The following is a 23,218-nucleotide window of genomic DNA, read 5'->3' as shown; positions in this document are numbered from 1 at the left end:
AAGTATTGTTTCTTGCGCGCTATACAGACAAAGCATACCGTTCATAGAGAAGGAAAGGAGAGAGTGCAGAATGTAGTGTTACAGTCAGAGCTAGGGTGTAGAGAAAGATCAACTTAATGCAAGGTAGATGGGTCCATTCAAAAGTCTGACGGCAGCAGGGAAGAAGCTGTTCTTGAGTCGGTTGGAACGTGACCTCAAATTTCTATATCTTTTTCCCGATGGAAGAAGGTGGAAGAGAGAATGTCCGGGTTGTGTGGGGTCCTTGATTCTGCCCGCTTTTCCGAGGCAGCGGGAAGTGTAGACAGAGTCAGTGGATGGGAGGCTGGTTCGAGTGATGGACTGGGCTTCGGTCATGACGCTTTGTAGCTTCTTGCGGTCTTGGTCAGAGCAGGAGCCATACCAAGTTGTAATGCAACCAGAAAGAATGCTTTCCCAAGGTTGGAATCGAACCTGGGTCCTTGGCACTATGCCACCATTCGAATGACCGCACCTGACAGTGCAGCCCTCCCTCTGCCCCACCCCTCCCTCTGCCCGCCACCTCTGGGCCTCCCTCTGCCTCACTGTGGCGCTCTGAGGGGGGGCAGAGCTCCCTCAGCACTAAATTACTTGCTAAACTCCTGCAGTGGGCTCTGGTCCCACACCAGGGCACTGGAACGTTGGGTCATCCCTCCTGTTCCTTGTTTCCAAGCCTGTTTCAGAGGCACTTTTTAAGAAAGTGTGTTTTACAGTTCTATTAAAGAAACTTTATGTTCCGTACAGTCCTGTCTGTATCACTACAGTGTCTTAACCAGAGCTTTATGTTGGTTCAGTATAGCGTCTCTGTTTGTGCACTCAAACACTATTTAATTGTGTACGCTTACTGGAAGCCTTCAAGGTGTGTCTATGTCTCAGTGACATGAAGAGGTGTCAGATAAAATTTCCTCTCGTGCAGGAGGGGCAAGCTTTGTTTGTATCTCTGCTCAATATATTGTAAGACATTTATTGCACTCAGGAATTGTTTTCTTCTGGTAACCTAATAGGAGGGATAGGGAACTATTCTTTGGGAAATAAGATTCTGAATGGGGTGAGAGGCAGACAGATGTGTGGGTTGTGGGTACACAAATAACCACAACTTGTGACACAAGGGTTGAGAAACGCAAGTAAAGCTTTGGGCTGCGCGAGGACGAGAATTCAGAAGCAGAGAAGTTAAACCTTGGTACGATTACATTTGGGAGCGCTGCGCACAGTTAAATGTAAAGTTTATTTATTAGTCACGAGTAAGGCTTACATTAACACTGCAATGAAGTTACTGTGAAATTCCCCCTAGTCGCCACACTCTGGCGCCTGTTCGGGTCAATGCATCCTAACCAGCACGTCTTTCAGACTGGGAGGAAACCGGAGCACCCGGAGGAAACTCATGCAGACGCGGGGAGAACGTGCAAACTCCACACACACAGTGACCCCAACCGGGAATCGAACCCGGGTCCCTGCCGCTGTGAGGCAGCAGTGCTAACCACTGCGCCACCGTCTGGTCTCTGTATGACACAAGGTGTACGTACACAAAGTGGGCAGCACCGTGGTTCGCACTGCTGCCTCACAGCACAAGGACCGGGGGTTCAAATCCAGCCTCTGGTCACTGTCTGTGTGAAGTTTGCACACTCTTCCCGTGTCTGCATGGGTTTCCTCCGGGTGCTCTGGTTTCCTCCCATACTCCAAAGACTTGCGTGTTGGGTGGATTGGTCATGGTAAATTGCCCCTTAAGTGTCGGGGGGATTAGAACAAACAACAAAGAAAATTATAGCACAGGGACAGGCCCTTCGGCCCTCCAAGCCTGCACCGACCATGCTGCCCGACTTAACTAAAACCCCCTACCCTTCCAGGGACCGTATCACTCTATTCGCATCCTATTCATGTATTTGTCAACATGCCCCTTAAAAGTCACTACCGCATCCGCTTCCACTATCTCCCCCGGCAGTGAGTTCCAGGCACCCACCACCCTCTGTGTAAAAAACTTGCCTCATACATCTCCTTTAAACCTTGACCCTCGCACCTTAAACCTGTGCCCCCTAGCAAATGACTCTTCCACCCTGGGAAAAAGCTTCTGACTATCCACTCTGTCCATGCCCCTCATAATCTTGTAGACTTCTATCAGGTCTCCCCTCAACCTCCGTCGTTCCAGTGAGAACAAACCCAGTTTCTCCAACCTCTCCTCAAAGCTGATGCCCTCCATACCAGGCAACATCCTGGTAAATCTTTTCTGTACCCTCTCCAAAGCCTCCACATCCTTCTGGTAGTGTGGCGACCAGAATTGAACACTATATTCCAAGTGCGGCCAAACTAGGGTTCTATAAAGCTGCAACATAACTTGCCAATTTTTAAACTCTATGCCCCGGTCGATGCAGGCAAGCATGTCATATGCCTTCTTGACTACCTTTTCCAGTGACCTGTGTACCTGTACACCCAGATCCCTCTGCCTATCAATACTCTTAAGGGTTATAGAAATCATAGAAACCCTACAGTACAGAAAGAGGCCATTCGGCCTATCGAGTCTGCACCGACCACAATCCCACCCAGGCCCTACTCCCATATCCCTACATATTTTACCCGCTAATCCCTCTAACCTACGCATCCCAGGACACTAAGGGGCAATTTTAGCATGGCCAATCAACCTAACCCGCACATCTTTGGACTGTGGGAGGAAACTGGAGCACCCGGAGGAAACCCACACAGACACGAGGAGAATGTGCAAACTCCACACAGACAGTGACCCAAGCCGGGAATCGAACCCAGGTCCCTGGAGCTGTGAAGCAGCAGTGCTAACCACTGTGCTACCGTGCCCCCATTCTGCCATTTACTGTATATTTCCTATCTGTATTAGACCTTTCAAAATGCATTACCTCACATTTGTCCGGATTAAACTCCATCTGCCATCTCTCGCCCAAACCTCCACCCGATCTATATCCTGCTGTATCCTCTGATGGTCCTCATCGCTATCCGCAAATCCACCAACCTTTGTGTCGTCCGCAAACTTACTAATCAAACCAGTTATATTTTCCTCCAAATCATTTAAATATATTACAAACAGCAAAGGTCCCAGCACTGATCCCTGAGGAACGGCACTTGTCACAGCCCTCCATTCAGAAATACACCCTTCCACTGCTACCCTTTGTCTTCTATGATCGAGCCAGTTCTGTATCCACCTTGCCAGCTCACCTCTGATCCCATGCAACTTCACCTTCTGCACCAGTCTGCCATGAGAGACCTTCTCAAAGGCCTTACTGAAGTCCATTTAAACAACATCCACTGCCCTACCCTCATCAATCATCTTCGTCACTTGCTCGAAAAACTTGATCAAGTTAATGAGACACGACCTCCCCTTCACAAAACCATGTTGCCTCTCGCTAATACGTCCACTTGTTTCCAAGTGGGAATAAAGCCTGTCTCGAAGAATCCTCTCCAATAATTTCCCTACCACTGATGTAAGGCTCACCGGCCTGTAATTACCTGGATTATTCTTGCTACCCTTCTTAAACAAAGGAACAACATTGGCTATTCTCCAATCCTCTGGGACCTCCCCTGTAAGAAGTTTAACAACACCAGGTTAAAGTCCAACAGGTTTATTTGGTAGCAAAAGTGTGGCTTTTGCTACCAAATAAACCTGTTGGACTTTAACCTGGTGTTGTTAAACTTCTTACTGTGTTTAGCCCAGTCCAACGCCGGCATCTCCACATCATGACCTCCCCTGCAGCCAGTGAGGATATAAAGATTTCTCTCAAGGCCACAGCAATTTCCTCCCTTGCCTCTCTCAGTATTTTGGGGTATATCCCATCAGGCCCTGGGGACTTGTCTACCTTAATGTTTCTCAAGAACCCAATACCTCCCCCTTTTTGATCTCAACATGACTCAAACTATCTACACATCCTTTCCCAGACTCATCATCCACCAAGTCCTTCTCTTTGGTGAATACTGACGCAAAGTACTCAATTAATCCCTCGCCCATTTCCTCTGGCATAGATTCCCTCCCTTGTCCTTGAGTGGGCCAACCCTCTCCCTGGCTACCCTCTTGCTCTTTACATATATATAAAAAGCCTTGGGATTTTCCTTAATCCTGCTGGCCAATGCTTTTTCATGACCCCTTTTAGCCCTCCTTACTCCTTGCTTAAGTTTCTTTCTACTTGTATTCCACACTTGCTTCATGTGTTCCAGCCTCCTAGCTTTGACAAATGCTTCCTTTTTTCTCTTTGACTAGGCTCACAATATCTCTCGTTATCCAAGGTTCCCAAAACTTGCCATAGCTATCCTTACAGGAATGTGCCAGTCCTGAATCCCTATCAACTTACACTTGAAAGCCTCCCACATGCCAGGGTAAAGACGTGGGGTTACGGGGAGAGGGCCTTGGTGGGATTGTTGTTGATGCAGACTTGATGGGCCGAATGGCCTCCTTCGGCACTGTAGGGATTCCGTGAATACTGGAGAAGGTGAGAATAAGTTTGACAAGGAAAATACAAGAACTGAGAGGCTACAAGTATCGGAGGATTGAACTGAATGGGGCTCTTTCCTCTGGAATTTCTTCAAAATTCTGAAGAATTCGGTAGGGAAGATGCTTCAACTTGTGGGGAGATCAAAACTACAGGTCCTAAATATAATAGTCACCAATAAATCTAATTGGGAATTCAGGAGAAACATCTTTACTCAGACAGTGGTAAGAACGGGGAACTTGTTACAGAAGGAATGATTGAGGTGACTAGAACATAGAACATTACAGCGCAGTACAGGCCCTTCGGCCCTCGATGTTGCGCCGACCAGTGGTACCAATCTAAAGCCCCTCTAATCTACACTATTCCACTATCTGTGCCGTTAAGGGAAAACAAGTTAAGAGGACTGCAGCCCACATCATCCACCAATTTCAACATTCACTCCCTCCACCACTGACGCACAGTGGCAGCAGTGCGTACCATCTACAAGATGCACTGCAGCAACTCACCAACGCTCCTTTGACAGCACCTTCCAAACCCCCCACAAACTCTTCCATCTAGAAGGACCAGTGCAGCAGATAGAAACATAGAAAAACTACAGCACAACACAGGCCCTTCAGCCCACAAAGTTGTGCCGAACATGTCCCTACCTTAGCGATTACTAGGCTTACCTATAACCCTCTACCTTACTAAGTTCCATGTACTTATCTAAAAGTCTCTTAAAAGACCCTATCGAATCTGCCTCCACCACCGTTGCTGGCAGCCCATTCCACGCACCCACCATCCTCTGAGTGAAAAACTTACCCCTGACATCTCCTCTGTACCTACTCCCCAGCATCTTAAACCTGTGTCCTCTTGTGGCAACCATTTCAGCCCTAGGAAAAAGCCTCTGACTGTCCACTTGATCAATACCTCTCAACATCTTATCTATCAGGTCACCCCTCATTCTCCGTCTCTCCAAGGAGAAAAGGCCGAGCTCACTCAACCTATCCTCATAAGGCATGCTCCCCAACCCAGGCAACATCCTTGTAAATCTCCTCTGCACCCTTTCTATGGCTTCCACATCCTTCCTGTAATGAGGCGACCAGAACTGAGCACAGTACTCCAAGTTGGGTCTGACCAGGGTCTTATATAGCTGCAACATTATCTCACGACTCCTAAACTCAATTCCTCGATTGATGAAGGCCAGTACACCATACGCCTTCTTAACCACAGCCTCAACCTGCACAGCTGCTTTGAGCGTCCTATGAACTCGGACCCCAGGATCCTTCTGACCTTTCACACTGATGAAGTGAGATGATGCATGGGAACAGTACAAACTGCAAGATCCCCTACAAGCCACTCGCTGTCCTGACTTGGATTTGCATCGCCACTCCTTCAGTGTCGCTGGGTCAGAATCACAGAATTGTTACGGCGCAGGAGGAGGCCATTCGGCCCATCATGTCTGTGCCGGCTCTCCAAACGAGCATCATGACTTTGTACCATTCCCCTGCATTTTCCCCGTAACCCATGCACACTGTTTCTATTCAAATAATCAGCTAATGTCCTCATGAATGCCTCGATCGAACCTGCCTCGATCGAACCTGCCTCCACCACGTCCAGGCAGTGAATTCCAGACCCCAACCACTCGCTGTGTGAACATAGAACATTACAGCGCAGTACAGGCCCTTCGGCCCTCAATGTTGCGCCGACCAGTGGTACCAATCTAAAGCCCCTCTAATCTACACTATTCCAATATCATCCATATGTTTATCCAATGACCATTTGAATGCTCTCAACGTTGACGAGTCCACCACTGCTGCAGGCAGGGCATTCCACGCCCTTACTACTCTCTGAGTAAAGAACCTACCTCTAACATCTGTCCTATATCTCTCACCCCTCAATTTAAAGCTATGTCCCCTCATGCTAGCCAACACCATCCGAGGAAAAAGGCTCTCACTATCCACCCTATCTAATCCTCTGATCATCTTGTATGCCTCTATTAAGTCACCTCTTAACCTTCTTCTCTCTAACGAAAACAACCTCAAGCCCCTCAGCTTTTCCTCATACGATTTTCCCACCATACCAGGCAACATCCTGGTAAATCTCCCCTACACCCTTTCCAACACTTCCACATCTTTCCTATAATATGGCGACCAGAACTGTACGCAATACTCCAAATGCGGCCGCACCAGAGTTTTGTACAGTTGCAGCATGACCTCCTGGCTCCGAAACTCAATCCCTCTACCAATAAAAGCTAACACACCGTATGCCTTCTTAACAACCCTATCAACCTGGGTGCCAACCTTCAGGGATCTATGCACGTGGACACCCAGATCCCTCTGTTCATCCACACTACCAAGTATCTTACCATTAGCCCAGTACTCTCTATTCCTGTTACTCCTTCCAAAGTGAATCACCTCACACTTTTCCGCATTAAACTCCATTTGCCACCTCTCAGCCCAGCTCTGCAGCTTATCTATGTCCCTCTGTAACCTGCCACTTCCCTCCGCACTGTCTACAACTCCACCAACTTTAGTGTCATCCGCAAATTTACTAATGCATCCTTCTACACCCTCATCCAGGTCATTAATAAAAATGACAAACAGCAGAGGCCCCAAAACAGATCCTTGCGGTACAGCACTAGTAACTAGTGTGGGAAAATAAATCACAGAATTGCCTCCCCAACAGCACTGTGGGTGTACCTAAACCACATGGACTGCAGCGGTTCATGAAGGCAGCTCACTCCCATCTTCCCGAGGGCAATTAGGGAAAGGCAACAAATACTGGCCTAGCCAACGACGCTCACATTCTGGGAAAGAATATTTATTTGAGGCTGCACGGTGGTAGCACTGCTGCTTCACAGCACCAGGGATCCGGGTTCGATCCTGGCCTTAGGTGACTGCCTGTGTGGAGTTTGCACGTTCTCCCCATGTCTGCGTGGGTTTCTTCCGGGTGCTCCGGTCCAAAGATGTGTAGGTTAGGTGGATTGGCCATGCTAAATTGCCCCTTAGTGTCCAAAGATGTGCGGGTTAGGTGGATTGGCCATGCTAAATTGCCCCTTAGTGTAAGGGCGATTAGCAGGGCAAATACGTGGGGTTATGGGGATAGGGCTTGGGTGGGATTGTTGTCAGTGCCGGTTCGATGGGCCGAATGGCCTCCTTCTGTACTGTAGGGATTCTATGAAAAATGTATGTGAAGGAGAACAGATTAGAATATGCTGATAGGATTTGATGAAGTCAGGTGGGAGGAGGCTCATGTGGAACATGGGTAGCATAGACCAGATGGGCCGAATGGCCTGTTTCTGTGCTGGGACGATTATGTAACACTGCGGGAGGTGGCAGTGTTTTGAGGGACTCCTCTCCTTCTGTAGTTGAACAATGTCTCCGAGTCTGAGGCAGTTTCCCTGTGGGTCTGTGTAGCCAGGACTGGATCAATCAGTGTTCCTGATCGAACGCTGTGTTCCTGGATCCTGGACTGTGCTCACTCTCACTCGCCAAGACCCAGTCATTGCACTCACGTTCTGGTCATTTTTTTACGTTTTCTTTTTTTTTGTCCTTCACATCACAGGAGAGGCAGAACCTGAGCTGCGGCTAAACAACCAACAGCAACCCGAACTCTGTGAGCCCAGTGAGGGGTCCCAGGATATGGGGGATGTGAGTATCGGGGGAGCATTTTTCTCCTTTTTACATTTTAAGCATAGCTCAGGGAGGGGGATCTTCCTTCCCCACCCATTCCTGAGAGTCTGTTCCTTCTGCTCGTCCCCAGTGGGGTCGGTTAACCAGACGAGGCTCTCATTTGGGAATAGTACTGGATGGGATGGTGGGGACGGGGGGTGGGGGAGAGACACGGGAAGGGGCACAGTATACGGAAAGGGTTCAGGTGGGTGAGAGACGGGGCGGCACATAAGTTGGGTGCGCCAGAATGAGATGGGAAGGGAGGGACATTGGGTGTGTGTGCCGGTAACCTCTTCCCTGAGCACAAGATCGGTTGTTCCTCTGCTGCCACCTTCCGTCTTTCCGAACTGTGCCCTTGCTTATTTATTCAGCTGTTGGGGGAATTTCCAACCTGTAGACAGAGCAGCTGGGTCCATCATGGGGATGGAGGGAGGACAGGTGCAGACTGGGACTGGGAATGAGTCGCTGCACTCGGAGCTAGGGGCTGAGGTCCCTGTGTGTAACGGAGGGGGGGCCCTGGGTCAGATCCCAAAGGGGGGAAGCTGAGATCGGGTCTCTTTGTGGAGTGATGGCTTGACACACTCATTTCTCCTTTTCAGACACCCCATGAAGAATCTGATTTCCATACCGGCCAGCAACCAGAAGCCAAAGCTACTGAAGGTAGGGAGTGTTTCGCTCCATCGTCCATTACCTGCCCCTTCCTGAAAACTCAGGTCTTTGATTTTGCTCTGATTGAGGTGAAGTTCCAGACCTGAGGCTGCTACCATTCCCCATTCGTCTAACAGGCACATGATGGCTGATTGACTTCCCCTTCTCTCTCTCTCACACTCACACTCTCACGCACACACTCTTACTGTTCCCTTGTCATTGCATTGTGAGGCAACAGTGTGCCTCAATGGTGGCTCGGTGACACAGTGGTTAGCACTACTGCCTCACAGAGCCAGGGACCCGGATTCGATTACAGGCTTGGGTCACTGTCTGTGCGGAGTCTGCACGTTCTCCCCGTGTCTGCGTGGGTTTCCTCTGGGTGCTCCGGTTTCCTCCGGGTGCTCCGGTTTCCTCCTACAGTCCAAAAGATGTGCCGGTTAGATGCATTGACCGTGCTAAATTCTCCCTCAGTGTACCCGAACAGGTGCCAGAGTGTGGCAACTAGGGGATTTTTCACAGTAACTTCATTGCGGTGTTAATGTAAGCCGACTTGTGACACTAATAAATAAACTTAAATAGTGTTCAGCACCAGATGCATACACTGAAGCAGACCATGTCCATATGCAGCAAGACCAGGACAACATTTAGCTTGAGCTGATATCGCGATAAGTAACATACGCCCTACACAATGTCAGGCAATAACCGTCTACAACAAGAGAGAGTCGAACCATCTCCCCTCTACAATAATTCCAGGAGTCGGCTGTGAAGGAACCGTGCTTTTATTGCCCAAAATGAAAATAATCAATAATCACAAGTCTGTGGTGAACACAACAGGTCCCAGCTGGAATTAAAAGGTTAATGGACCCTCTCAGGGTCTTGCTGTATACAGGGCTCGGTATACAAGCTCCACCTGGTGGGCTAATCACCAATCCCCAGGGAGCTCGTATTCAAGCTCGTATTATGTGAAGGGGAGGTCATGTCTCACCGACTTGATCGCGTTTTTTGAGGAAGTGACGAAGATGATTGATGAGGGTAGGGCAGTGGATGTTGTCTACATGGACTTCAGTGAGACCTTTGACAAGGTCCTTCATGGCAGACTGGTGCAGAAGGTGAAGTCGCATGGGATCAGAGGTGAGCTGGCAAGGTGGATACAGAATTGGCTCGGTCATAGAATACAGAGGGTAGCCAGTGGAAGAGTGCGTTTCTGAATGGAGGGCTGTGACAAGTGGTGTTCCTCAGGGATCAGTGCAGCGATCTTTTCTGTTAATATATATATATAAATGATTTGGAGGAAAATGTAACTGGATTGATTAGTAAGTTTGCAGATGACACAAAGGTTGGTGGATTTGCGAATAGCGATGAGGACCATCAGGACAAGCAGGATATAGATTGGTTGGAGGCTTAGGCGGAGACATGGCAGATGGAGTTTAATCCGGACAAATGTGAGGTAATGCATTTTGGAAGGTCTAATACAGATAGGAAATATACAGTAAATGGCAGAACCCTTAAGAGTATTGATAGGCAGAGGGGTCTGGGTGTACAGGTACACAGGTCACTGAAAGTGGCAATGCAGGTGGAGAAGGTAGTCAAGAAGGCATACGGCATGCTTGCCTTCATCGGCCGGGGTACTGAGTTTAAAAATTGGTAAGTCATGTTACAGCTTTATAGAACCTTAGTTGGGCCGCACTTGGAATATAGTGTTCAATTCTGGTCGCCACACTACCAGAAGGATGTGGAGGTTTTGGAGAGGGTACAGAAAAGATTTACCAGGATGCTGCCTGGTATGGAGGGCATTAGCTATGAGGAGAGATTGGAGAAACTTGGTTTGTTCTCACTGGAACAACAGAGGTTGAGGGGCGACCTGATAGAAGTCTACAAGATTGAGGGGCATGGACAGAGTGGATAGTCAGAAGCTTTTTTCCAGGGTGGAAGAGTCAATTACTGGGGGCACAGGTTTAAGGTGCGAGGGGCAAGGTTTAAAGGAGATGTACGAGGCAAGTCTTTTTTACATAGAGGGTGATGGGTGCCTGGAACTCACTGCCAGGGGAAGTAGTGGAAGCAGATACGACAGTGAGTTTTACGGGGCATCTGGACAAATACATGAATAGGATGGGAATAGAGGGATATGGTTCCCGGAAGGGTAGGGGGCTTTAGTTCAGTTGGGCAGCATGGTCAGTGCAAGTTGGGCCACAGGGCCTGTTCCTGTGCTGTAATTTTCTTTGTTCAACAAGCCCAACAGGGTGGTCAATTAGTGATTCCCCATGCAGATAATGGAGGTTGTCACACCCTGGATGTTCAATGGAATCTGTCCCACCATCAACATCCTAGGAGTTAACATTGACCAGAAGCTGAACTAGTCACATAAAGAACAAGTCGGAGGGTGGGAATTCTGATCCTAGGAATGAAAAGCTTGACGTGTGAGGAGCGTCTGAGGACTCTGGGTCTGTACTCGATGGAGTTTAGAAGGATGAGGGGGGGGATCCTCATTGAAACTTACAGAATACTGAAAGGCCTGGATAAAGTGGACATGGGGAAGATGTTTCCATTCGAAGGAGAGACTAGGATCCAAGGGCACAGCCTTTAGAACCGAGATGAGGAGGAATTTCTTCAGCCAGAGGATGGTGAATGTGTGGAATTCATTGCCATAGAAGGCTGTAGAGGCCAGATCATTGAGTGTACTTAAGACAGAGATGGATAGGTTCTTAATTGGTAAGGGGACCAAAGGTTACGGGGAAAGGGCGGGAGAATGGGGTTGAGAAACTTAGCAGGCATGACTGAACGGCGGAGCAGACTCGATGGACTGAATGGCCTAATTCTACTCTTATATCTTATGATCTCCTCAAGCCTCCTTCGATAACACCTTAATAACCTGCGACTCTACCACCTCAAAGGACAACAGATAAATGGAAACGCCTGCAAGTTTCTCTCCAAACCATGCGCCATCCTGACTTGGAAATATATCGGCTGTTCCTTCACTGTTGCTGGGTCAAAATCCTGGAACTCCCTCCCTAACAGCGCTGTGAGTGTACCTACACCCAAGGGACGGCAGCGGGTCCATGTAGGCGGCTCACCACAACCTTCTCAAGGGCAATTAGGGATGGGCAATAAATGCTGTTCCACACCCCAGGAAAGAATTTTTAAAATCATAAGTTCCCTTTCGCAACACCAAGTTTTTTATTATTCTTTCATGGGGTATATATGTGACAGCCTCTGGCTTTAACCAACTAATATCTCCTGAAACCACCTTCCTCAAGGTCTAGGTTCCCAGCAGGTTTTGCTACCATTTTGGAAGAGTTGATTTTCACACCATCATCATGCTCGCTAAAGTATTCAATTGGATCACAATAGGCAAGCCTCAGTTGCTGAGGCAACATGTAACCATGGCAACTTGTTCAGTTGCTAATTGAACAAGACTATCTATGTTTATTTGCTTTCTTCTTTCATAGGATCGCTGGCACGGTCAGCCAGCGCCCCTTGAACTGCGTGGCTTGCCAGGCCATTTCAGAGGACAGTTGAGAGTCAACCACACTTACGAGGGTCATGTAGGTCAGGCTGGGTAAGGTCGGCAGACTTCCTTCCTTTCCTAGATGGGCTTTTAAGGACAATCGGGTAGTTTCAACATTCCTGAGACTAGCTTTACAATTCCAGATTTATTAATGGAATTTAAATTCCACCAGCTGCCGCAGTGGGATTTGAACCCACAGCCCCCCCCAGAGCATTAGCCATGACTGCTAGTCCAGTGACATTACCAATACGTCACCAACTCCCAAGCTAGGCTTCCATCTTCTTTGCACTTAGAGGCAGGTCAAAAAACTGGGGGAAGAACATGAGTCCCCTTAAGGATACTGCTGACAATGTCTTGCAAGATTCACGTCATCTCCGTAACTAGTCCAAATATTGGTTTCTCTCTGTTGCCATTGGCTGTACTCTATAGGACGGGATTCTTCAACCTTCTGACTTAGCTTTTCAATCTGTTACTAACCATGACTATTTTGCATCACTGTTGGGAGGAATAGAGCCTGAGAATTGTCCAGGGGGAAGGCCATTCAACCCCTTGAGCCTGAGTGCACTTCTTTCAGTCGATCTTGGGACATGGATATCACTGGTCTCACCTGCCCTTAATTGCCCTTGAGAAGATGATGATGAGTCGCCACCTTGAATAGCCGCTGTCCACGTGGTGTAGGTACATCTACAGTGCTGCTAGGGGGGGGGGGGGGGGGGGGGGGGGGACTTCCAGGAGTTTGACCCAGTGACATTGAAGGAATGGCCGATACATTTCCAATTCAGGATGGTGCTTGGTATGGACGGGAACCTCCAGGTGCTGGTGCAGGATTATTTTCTGCTGCAATAATGGAACTGAGTGGAAAGTTGTCGCCAAACCATATCTTGCACTGGGTTTGAAGGTGAATCCCCATCTCATAATCTCACATATCTTAGTTGCCTTCCCACCAGACCCACAACATGTGTAAACACTGCCCATGGGCACTGAGCTATCTGCTCAAACAGGATGATTTGACCCAACAAGTAGCCACCAGCCGAGGCGAATTCTACATTATCCTCCGATCGAGGGACAAAGTAAAAAAAAAGTTTATTTATCAGTGTCACAAGTAAGGCTTACATTAACACTGCAATGAAGTTACTGTGAAAATCCCCTAGTCGCCACACTCCTGCGCTTGTTCGGGTACACTGAGGGAGAATTTGGCATGGCCAATCCATCTAACCAACACATGTTTGGAGTGTGGGAGGAAACCCACGCAGACACGGGGAGAACGTGCAGACTCCACACAGACAGTGACTCAAGCTGGGAATCGTGGGATCAGGCAGAAGGGGCTTTGGTTTAATGGGTGGGCACTCCCGACAGTGCCGCATTCCCTCGGTGCTGCACTGGAGTGCCAGCCTAGCGTTCATGCCCTGGAGTGGAACCCGAAACCGGAACCTTGTGATTTAGAAGCACGAGAGCGACCAACTGAGCCACGCACGGTTCACTAAAGCCACAACATCTGAAGAACAGGAACTATTTAGCCCCTTGAGCCGAACCCTAATGCTCTGCCCTTGAGCTGCCATTCGATGGTTAGAAACATAGAAAACCTACAGCACAAACAGGCCCTTCGGCCCCACAAGTTGTGCCGAACACATCCCTACCTTCTAGACCTACCTATAACCCTCCATCCTATTAAGCTCCATGTACTCATCCAGGAGTCTCTTAAAAGACCCTATTGAGTTTGCCTCCACCACCCCTGACGGCAGCCGTTCCACTCGCCCACCACCCTCTGTGTGGAAAAACTTACCCCTAACATTTCCCCTGTACCTACCCCCCCAGCACCTTAAACCTGTGTCCTCTCGTAGCAGCCATTCCCACCCTGGGATAAAGCCTCTGAGAGTCCACCCGATCTATGCCTCTCAACATCTTATATACCTCTATTAGGTCTCCTCTCATCCTTCGTCTCTCCAAGAAGAAAAGACCGAGCTCCCTCAGCCTATCCTCATAAGGCATGCCACTCAATCCAGGCAACATCCTTGTAAATCTCCTCTGCACCCTTTCAATCTTTTCCACATCCTTCCTATAGTGAGGCGACCAGAACTGAGCACAGTACTCCAAGTGGGGTCTGACGAGGGTCTTATATAGCTGCATCATTATCCCCGGACTCCTAAACTCAATCCCTCGATTGATAAAGGCCAGCACACCATACGCCTTCTTAACCACCTCCTCCACCTGCAGGGCCGATTTCAGAGTCCTATGGACCCGGACCCCAAGGTCCTTCTGATCCTCTACCGTACTAAGAGTCTTTCCCTTTATATTGTACTCCTTCATCCCATTTGACCTACCAAAATGGACCACGACGCATTTATCTGGGTTGAAGTCCATCTGCCACTTGTCCGCCCAGTCTTGCATCCTATCTATGTCCCTCTGTAACTTCTGACATCCCTCCAGACTATCCACAACCCCACCAACCTTTGTGTCGTCGGCAAACTTACCAACCCATCCCTCCGCTTCCTCATCCAGGTCATTTATGAAAATGACAAACAGCAAGGGTCCCAGAACAGATCCCTGGGGCACACCACTGGTGACCGACCTCCATTTAGGAAAAGACCCATCTATACACACTCTCTGCCTCCTTTGGGCAAGCCAGTTCTGGATCCACAGGGCAGCAGCCCCTTGGATCCCATGCCCTCTCACTTTTTCTAGAAGCTATTCAATTCATGGCTGATCTGTGACCTGACTCTATCAGTCTTTGCTCCATACCCTTTAATACACTGGGATAACAGTAAAAGTTTATTTATTAGTCACGAGTAAGGCTTACATTAACACTGCAATGAAGTTACTGTGAAAATCCCCTAGTCGCCACATTCCGGTGCCTATTCGGGTACACTGAGGGAGAATGTAGCACAGCCAATCCACTTAACCAGCACGTCTTTCAGACTGTGGGAGGAAACTGGAGCACCCGGCGGAAACCCACGCAGAGAATGTGCAGACTCTGCACAGACAGTGACCCAAGCCGGGAATCGAACCCAGGTCCCTGGCGCTGTGAGGCAGCAGTGCTCACCATTGTGCCACCATGCCGCCCATCTCAGAATTCAAATTTACAATTGATCAAACATCAACTGCCGCTTGCAGAGAGTTCCCAATTTTTGCCTATACTATGTCAAATCCCAATTTGATTCCTGAATGGATTCACTGTGCTCCCTAATCCTAGACAAATCATTCTCCCTCCTGACCATATGGGATCTCTATCTACATCAGTCTTAATCTTTCAATCCATTTTTCGATTATTTCAGTAAACGGTCATTTTTTTAAAAAAAGGTTCATTTATTAGTGTAATCGAATCCCTACAGTGCAGAAGGAGGCCATTCGGCCCATCAAGTCTGCACCGACCACAATCCCACCCAGGGCCTAACCCCATGTATTTACCCCACTAATCCCCTTACCACTAAGGGTTAATTTAGCATGGCCAATCCACCTAACCCACACGTCTTTGGACTGTGGGAGGAAACCGGAACACCTTGCCGCCCAATGAATAAACTTTAACTTTTAAAAGTATCGGGACATTACAGGACAATGACCAGTGATCTTAATCCTCGATTACTTCGTACAGTCCAGAGAGCGAATGTTTGTTTGTGAATCTGCTTGCTGGTGTTGAGAGTGCTGTGGGAAGGTTCAAGCAGAAGGATGTCTGTCCTGATCACAGAATGGTATGGCACAGGAGCAGGCCATTTGGCCCATCGTGTCTGTGCCCCTTCTCCAGAGGAGCAATTCATCCAGTGCCGCTCCCTCGCCTTCTCCCCGTGCCCCGTACATTCTTCCTTTTCAGATAGTAAGCCAACTTTCCTTTTGAATTCCTCGATTGAACCTCCCTTACCCTGGTTGGATAGCTTGGGCTTGTACTCGCTGGAGTTCAGAAGAATAAGTGGGGGAGGGGGGGTCTGATTTGAGGCATATAAAATGCTAAAGGGGGTTGATAAGGTGGGCGTTGAACGGAGGTTCCCCCTTGTGGGACAGTCTAGAACAAGAGGTCATCGAGTGAGAGGAGGGAGAGTCAACCTTGAGATGAGGAGAAACTCGTTCTCTTGGAGGGTTTGTGAATCTGTGGAACTCTCTGCCCCAGAGTGCAGTGGAGGCAGAATCACTCAACAGATTCAAGAAAGAGATAGATATGTTTCTGGTGGGATGTAGGGCGATTGGGAGCAGGCAGGAAAGTGGAGTTGAGACGATGTTAAGATCAGCTGTGATCTGATTGAATGGCAGAGTGAGATGGAAGGGCTGAATTTCTCCCAATTCCTGCTCAGACAGTGCATTCCAGACCTTAACCACTCATTGTGGAAAGTTTTTAGTCACAAGTTAGGCTTAGGTTAACACTGCAATGAAGTTAGTGTGAAATTCTCCTCGTCGCCACACTCTGGCGCCTGTTCGGCTCAATGCACCCTAACCAGTACGTCTTTGGACTGTGGGAGGAAACCGGAGCACCCGGAGGAAACCCATGCAGACACGGGGAGAACGTGCAAACTCCGCACAGACAGTGACCCGAGCCGGGAATCGAACCCGGGTCCCTGGAGCCGTGAGGCAGCAGCGCTAAGTTTCTCCTTGTACTGTGATTGCCTCTTTTGCCAATTACCTTAAACCTGTGCCCTCGATCCTTTCACAAGTGGGCACAGCTTCCCCTTTGTGAGGGGGTCTGGGCATCTGCTATTTCCAGACCCCTTGTGGTCCTGAATACCTCTATCAAATCAACTTTCTTTTTTCCCCGAGGAAAACAGCCCCAACTTCACCAATCTACCTTCAGAACTGGTTCCAGGGATGAGGAACTTCATTCTTAGGACTTTTTTCTGCATTCTCTCTCTCTGATGCCTTCACGTGCTTCCTAAAGTGTGGAACCCAGAAGTGGACACAGTAATCCAGATGAGGCCACACCAGTGTTCTATACAAGTTTAACATAACTTCCTTGCTTTTAATATCCGAAGCTCTGGTAAATGAAGCCGGGATTCTATGGTTCTTGGGATTCTCCGTTTCGTTAACCACTTTCTCAACCCGTCCTGCCCTTCGGTAGTTTATGTTCTCCTCACAAATTCTCCCCGGGTTTCCTCCGGGTGCTCCGGTTTCCTCCCACACTCCGGGCTGATTGGCCATGCTCAATTGACCCTTAGTGTCCGAGGATTAGCAGAGTAAATATGTGGGGTTACGGGAATAGGGCCTGGGAGGGATTGTGGTCGGTGCAGACTCGATGGGCTGAATGGCCTCCTCCTGCATTGTAGGGATTCTATGTACAGGTACACGCAGGTCCCTCTGCTCCTTCAACCTCTTCAGAATTTATTCTGTATTGTGTCTGCACCCTTCCTACCAAAATGAATCACTTCACTCTTCTCTGCATCTGTCCGTCCATTCCACCAACTTGTCTCAAGTCCTTTCGAAGTTCTCCACTATCCACCCCTCACGGTTCACAATTCCCAGTTTCGTATCGTCCACAAATTTTGAAATTGCGTCCGGTACACTAAGGTCTAGGTCTTTAATATATATCAGGAAGAGCAGGGGTCCCAACACCGATCCTGGGGGACTCCACTGTAAACATCCCTCCAGTCTGGAAAAACATCCATTAACCACCACTCCCTGTTTCCTGTTGCTCAGCCAATTTTATATCCTTGTTGCTACTGTTCCTTTTATTCCAAGAGCTCTGTAGTTGCTGAGTTAAACTGACTGCCAAGTGTTCTGTTGCTACGCTGCTGTATTGGAACATCACCATATCCAAGTCACCCATCTTCTTGAACTTGAATGTATCTTCTTGTGCCTTAACTGCAAGCAAAGTCCCGATACTTTTAAAAGTTAAAGTTTATTTATTGGGCGGCACGGTGGTCAGCTCAGCTGCCTCACAACGCCAGGGACCCGGGTTCGATTCCCAGCTTGGATCACTGTCTGTGTGGAGTTTGCGCGTTCTCCCCATGTCTGCGTGGGTTTCCTCCGGGTGCTCCGGTTTCCTCCCACAGTCGTAAAGACGTGCGGGTTAGGTGGATTGGCCGTGCTAAATTGTCCCTAGTGTCAGGGGGACTAACTAGGGTAAATGCATGGGGTTATGGGGATAGGGTCTGGGTGCGATTGTGGTCGGTGCAGACTCGATGGGTCAGATGGCCTCCTTCTGCACTGTAGGGATTCTAAGTAGGCTTACATTCATACTGCAATGAAGTTACTGTGAAAATCCCCTAACAATAATCGAAGGAGAACCTTTACTACTCAAGATGAAGGGCCACAACCAAAATTTCATGGCATGTTTTCACAATTCCCTTGGATCGTCAAGATCAGGGCTAGTTAGCTTTTGCTGTGATGGATGGGCACTTAAACTGGGTGAAAGTCCCCTCAAGGATGCCGAGGACTTTTAAGAGCACCTCATTTATTTATTAGTGTCACAAGTAGGCTTACATTAACACTGCAATGAAGTTACTGTGATAATCCCCTAGTCGCCACAATCCTGTTTGGGTACACTGAGGGAGAATTTAGCACGGCCAATGCACCCTAACCAGCACGTTTTTCGGACTGTGGGAGGAAACCGGAGCACCCGGAGGAAACCCACGCAGACACGGGGAGAACGTGCAGAGTCAGCACAGTGACCCAAGCGGGGAATTGAACCTGGTCCCTGGCGCTGTGATCCTGATGTGGAGATGCTGACGTTGGACTGGGGTAAACACAGTAAGAAGTTTAACAACACCAGGTTAAAGTCCAACAGGTTTATTTGGTAGCAAAAGCCACACAAGCTTTCGGAGCTCTTTGTGTGGCTTTTGCTACCAAATAAACCTGCTGGACTTTAACCTGGTGTTGTTAAACTTCTTGCTGTGATCCTGCCCATTCAGCCAGTGGTTAGCACTGCTGCTTCACAGCTCCAGGGACCTGGGTTCGATTCCCGGCTTGGGTCACTGTCTGTGTGGAGTTTGCACATTCTCCTCGTGTCTGCGTGGGTTTCCTCTGGGTGCTCCGGTTTCCTCCCACAGTCCAAAGATGTGCGGGTTAGGTTGATTGGCTATGCTAAAAAATTGCCCTTAGTGTCCTGGGATGCGTAGGTTAGAGGGATTAGTGGGTAAATATGTAGGGATATGGGATTAGGGCCTGGGTGGGATTGTGGTCGGTGCAGACTCGATGGGCCGAATGGCCTCTTTCTGTGCTGTAGGGATTCTAAGACTATGGCTAATCTACGCCATTTTCCCACAATGTCTCCATAATCTTACAATTAATTGGACCACTTATGATATTTTAGAATAACGTTTTAATAATAATTACCATCATTCTAGAAAAGACCTCTCTTTAGGCCTCGGTACCATGTTGGGATCTTTCTATGCCTCTGTCAGGCTGCAATACCTTGCGCTTCCTCTGGGGGGGTGTGCTGACTCTGTCTAGATCCCTGCTCCCTTCCCGCCTTCTGACTGCGGAATTACGTCATGACCCAGCCGCGCAGGCGCCCTGCTGGTGGGCGCGCTTCCCTAAGTCACGCATGCGCAAATGGCGGCCGCCGCCGCCGAGCGAGCCGGATAGCGAGGCAACGGAGCGGGAGGGAGTTACGAGCGGGACGGTGGCTCCCGGCGGAGGGTGCTCAGCGCCACTGAGGTAGGAAAGAGAGACGACAAGGCGCGGGAGACGCCGGCTGCCATCTCCCAGCTTGTGAGAGTGGGCGTTTCCCCCGCCTCGCTCATCCCCCCCCCCCCCAAACGGCGGCTGGACGGAGCACGAGCCGCTTGATTGGGTGACGGGGACGGCTGACTGACAGCCGCGTCAGCCAATCGGAAAACAGCCAAGCGCTCTGCCCGTCCAATGGGACGGTGCAAGGGGCGGGGTTTCTTCTGGGGCGTGATGAATGACAGTCCGGACAGCCAATCGGAGAGCGGCGAAGGCGCTCTACCCGACCAATGGGAAGGTCCGAGGGGCGGGGCTGTGTCTCTGTGACGGTGAGTGACAGCCCCGTCAGCCAGTCGGAAGGCGGTGAAACGCTCTGCCCGTCCAATGGGAAGGTCGGGGGGGGCGGGGTGTACTCGGGATGTGGTGAGTGACAGCCCCGTCAGCCAATCGGAGGGGAGGGGCGAAGGTGTCTACCCCGTCCAATGGGAAGGTCTGAGGAGCGGGGCTTGGCGGTGAGTGACAGCCTGCGCAACCAATGGGAAGGCGGTAAGATGCTCTGCCCTGTTCAATGGGCGGGCGGGGTGTGGGCAGGGCGAGATGAGTGACAGCCTGATCAGCCAATTGGAAGGTGGGGATGCTCTGAGCTTGTCCAATGGGACGGTCGGAGGGGTGGGATTTAGGGTGGGGAGAAGGTCAATGGGTGGGACGAAAGTGAGCACAGATAGACAACATTGTGTAGACATGGGGAAGATGGTGGCATTGGGATTGGAATTGGAATATAAACCTAGTCTGAGAAATGATGTCCATGAAACCATTGTCGGAAAAACCCATCTGGTTCACTAATGTCCCTTTAGGGAAGGGAATCTGCCATCCTTACCCGGTCTGGCCTACATGACTCCAGAGCCACAGCAATGGGGTTGGCTCTCAACTGCCCTCCAAGGGCAACTAGGGATGGGCAATAAATGCTGGCTTTGCTCCCACATTCCATGAAAGAATTAAAAATAAATAAATACTTGCATTTTTGCAGCACTTTGCATATCTTAGCCTGTTCCAAAGCCAACAAAGTCCTTTTGAAAGTGTGAGCCTGCAGCTAATTTGTGCACAGCAAAGCTCTCCCCATGGAAAAGGCAACATAATCTTGACCTGGTGAGGTACTTTCAGTCAAGGGATGAATATTGATTTGATTTTGATTTGATTTATTGTTGTCACATGTATTGGGATGCAGTGAAAAGTATTGTTTCTTGCGCACTGTACAGACTAAGCATACTGTTCATAGAGTACACAGGGGAGAAGGAAAGGGGAGAGTGCAGAATGTAGTGTTACAGTCATAGCTAGGGTGTAGAGAGCGATCAGACAGGTCCAGGGAAGAAGCTATTCTTGAATCGGTTGGTACGTGTCCTCACACTTTTGAAGAAGGTGGAAGAGAGAACGTCTGGGATGCGTGGGTCCTAAATTATCCTGGCTTCTTTCCCGAGGCAGCAGCAAGTACAGACAGAGTCAATGGGTGAGAGGCTAGTTTGAGTGATGGACTGAGATTCGTTCACGACCCTTTGTGGCTTCTTGCAGTTTGGGACAGAGCAGGAGCCATACCAAGCTGTGATACAACCAGAAAGAATGTTTTCTATGGTGCATCTGTAAAAGTTGGTGAGAGTCATACCAGACATGCCAAATTTCCTTCATCTTCTGAGAAAGTAGAGGTATTGGTGGGTTTCCTCAACTATAGCGTCGGCATGGAGGGACCAGGACAGGTTGTTGGTGATCTGGACAACTAAAAGCTAGAAGCTCTTGACCATTTCTACTTCATCCCCATTGATATAGACAGGGACACCCCCACTACGTTTCCTGAAGTCGATGACTATCCCCTTCGTTTTGTTGACATTGGGGGAGAGATTATTGTCATCGCACCAGTTCACCAGATTCTCTATCTCTTTCCTGTACTCTGTCTCATCATTGTTTGAGATCCAACTCACTACAGTAGTATCGTCAGCAAACTTGAAAATCGAGTTGATGGGGAATTTGGCCACACAGTCATAGGTGTATGAGTACAGTAAGGGGCTGAGGACGCAGCCTTGTGGGGCACCGGTGTTGAGGATGATCGTGGGGTAATGTTGTTGCCTGTCCTTACTGATTGTGGTCTGCGGGTTAGGAAGTTCAGGATCCAGTCGCAGAGAGAAGAGCCGAGGCCCAGGCCACGGAGTTTGGAGATGAGTTTCGTGGGAATAATAGTGTTGAAAGCTGAGCTGTAGTCGATAAATAGGTGTCTTTGTTACCTGGGAATTTGAAGCCCTCAACCATTTCCACTTCATCACCGTTGATGTAGACAGGTGCATGACTTCCACTGTATTGGCCAGCCCGCCTCTCTCAGTGGGCAGCACGCTCATTACAGAGGCAGGAGGTTGCGGATTTGTCCCTGAGACAGACGTGTTATCCTGGCTGGCACCCCCAGTGCAATGACCGGAGAGCTGGCGGTGCCGCCAGAGATGCCGTGTTCTGGATAAAATGCTAACGCTGGACCTCACCAGGCCTCTTGTTGGATAACATTTCGGGCAGGGTATGGGAGTGTTTCCCACTTTCCTGGGCCAAAATATATGTTTCAACCAACATCGTGGGAACAGATTTATCCAATTGTTATTTGTGGGACCTTGCAAATTGGCGGACCCGTTTCCCTGCATTACAGTAGCAATTAGATCCATCCAGCACCTGCAAGCTCCCCTCCAAGCCACTCACCATCCTGACTTGGAAATATATCGCCATCCCTTCAGTCGCTGGGTCAAAATCCTGGAATTCCCTCCCTAATGGCATTGTGGGTCAACCCACAGAACATGGACTGCAGCCATTCAAGGCGGCACAGTGGTTAGCACTGCTGCCTCACAGCGCCAGGGACCCGAGTTCAATTCTGGCCTCGGGAGTTTGCACATTCTCCCCGTGCCTGTGTGTGTTTCCTCCGGGAGCTCCGGTTTCCTCCCACACTCCGAGGTGAGGTGGATTGGCCATGCTAGATTGCCCCTTAATGTCAGGGGGATTAGCTAGGGTAAATAAGTGGGATTACAGGGATAGGGCCTGGGTGGGATTGTAGTCCGTGCAGCCTTGATGGGCCAAATGGCTGCCTCCTGCACTGTAGGGATTCTATGAAGGCAGCTCACCACCACCTTCTCAAGGGCAACTAGGGATGGGCAATAAATGCTGGCCAGTCCAAAGCCCATGTCCCATGCATGAATAAAAAAATTTCAGTAAGTAAGTACTTAACTGACCGTAAAAAACCTTGGGCATCCCAAGGTAATGAGAAGCACCATATAATGTATGTCCTTATCGCTTATGCTCCATGGTTATGATTCTTTTTAAAGCCTTGAAGAGAAAAAATTCAGTTGATT

General features: G+C 49.2%; 1 protein-coding gene across 1 annotated transcript in view; it reads left to right on the top strand.

The window, feature by feature from the left end:
• Positions 1–23,218, top strand: part of LOC144507808 (sterile alpha motif domain-containing protein 1-like) — an 84,049-nt gene that overhangs the window by 24,597 nt on the left and 36,234 nt on the right. Inside the window, exons 3-4 of the mRNA XM_078235122.1 lie at positions 8,004–8,089; positions 8,710–8,770. Of these exons, the coding sequence (XP_078091248.1) occupies positions 8,004–8,089; positions 8,710–8,770 (147 nt within the window). The remainder of the gene's footprint in view (positions 1–8,003; positions 8,090–8,709; positions 8,771–23,218) is intronic.

This window comes from Mustelus asterias, chromosome 19 (assembly GCF_964213995.1).
Source record: "Mustelus asterias chromosome 19, sMusAst1.hap1.1, whole genome shotgun sequence".
Taxonomy (NCBI): Eukaryota; Metazoa; Chordata; class Chondrichthyes; order Carcharhiniformes; family Triakidae; genus Mustelus; species Mustelus asterias.
Note: the sequence above shows the minus strand (reverse complement) of the source record. Positions and strands in the feature narration are given on the sequence as shown.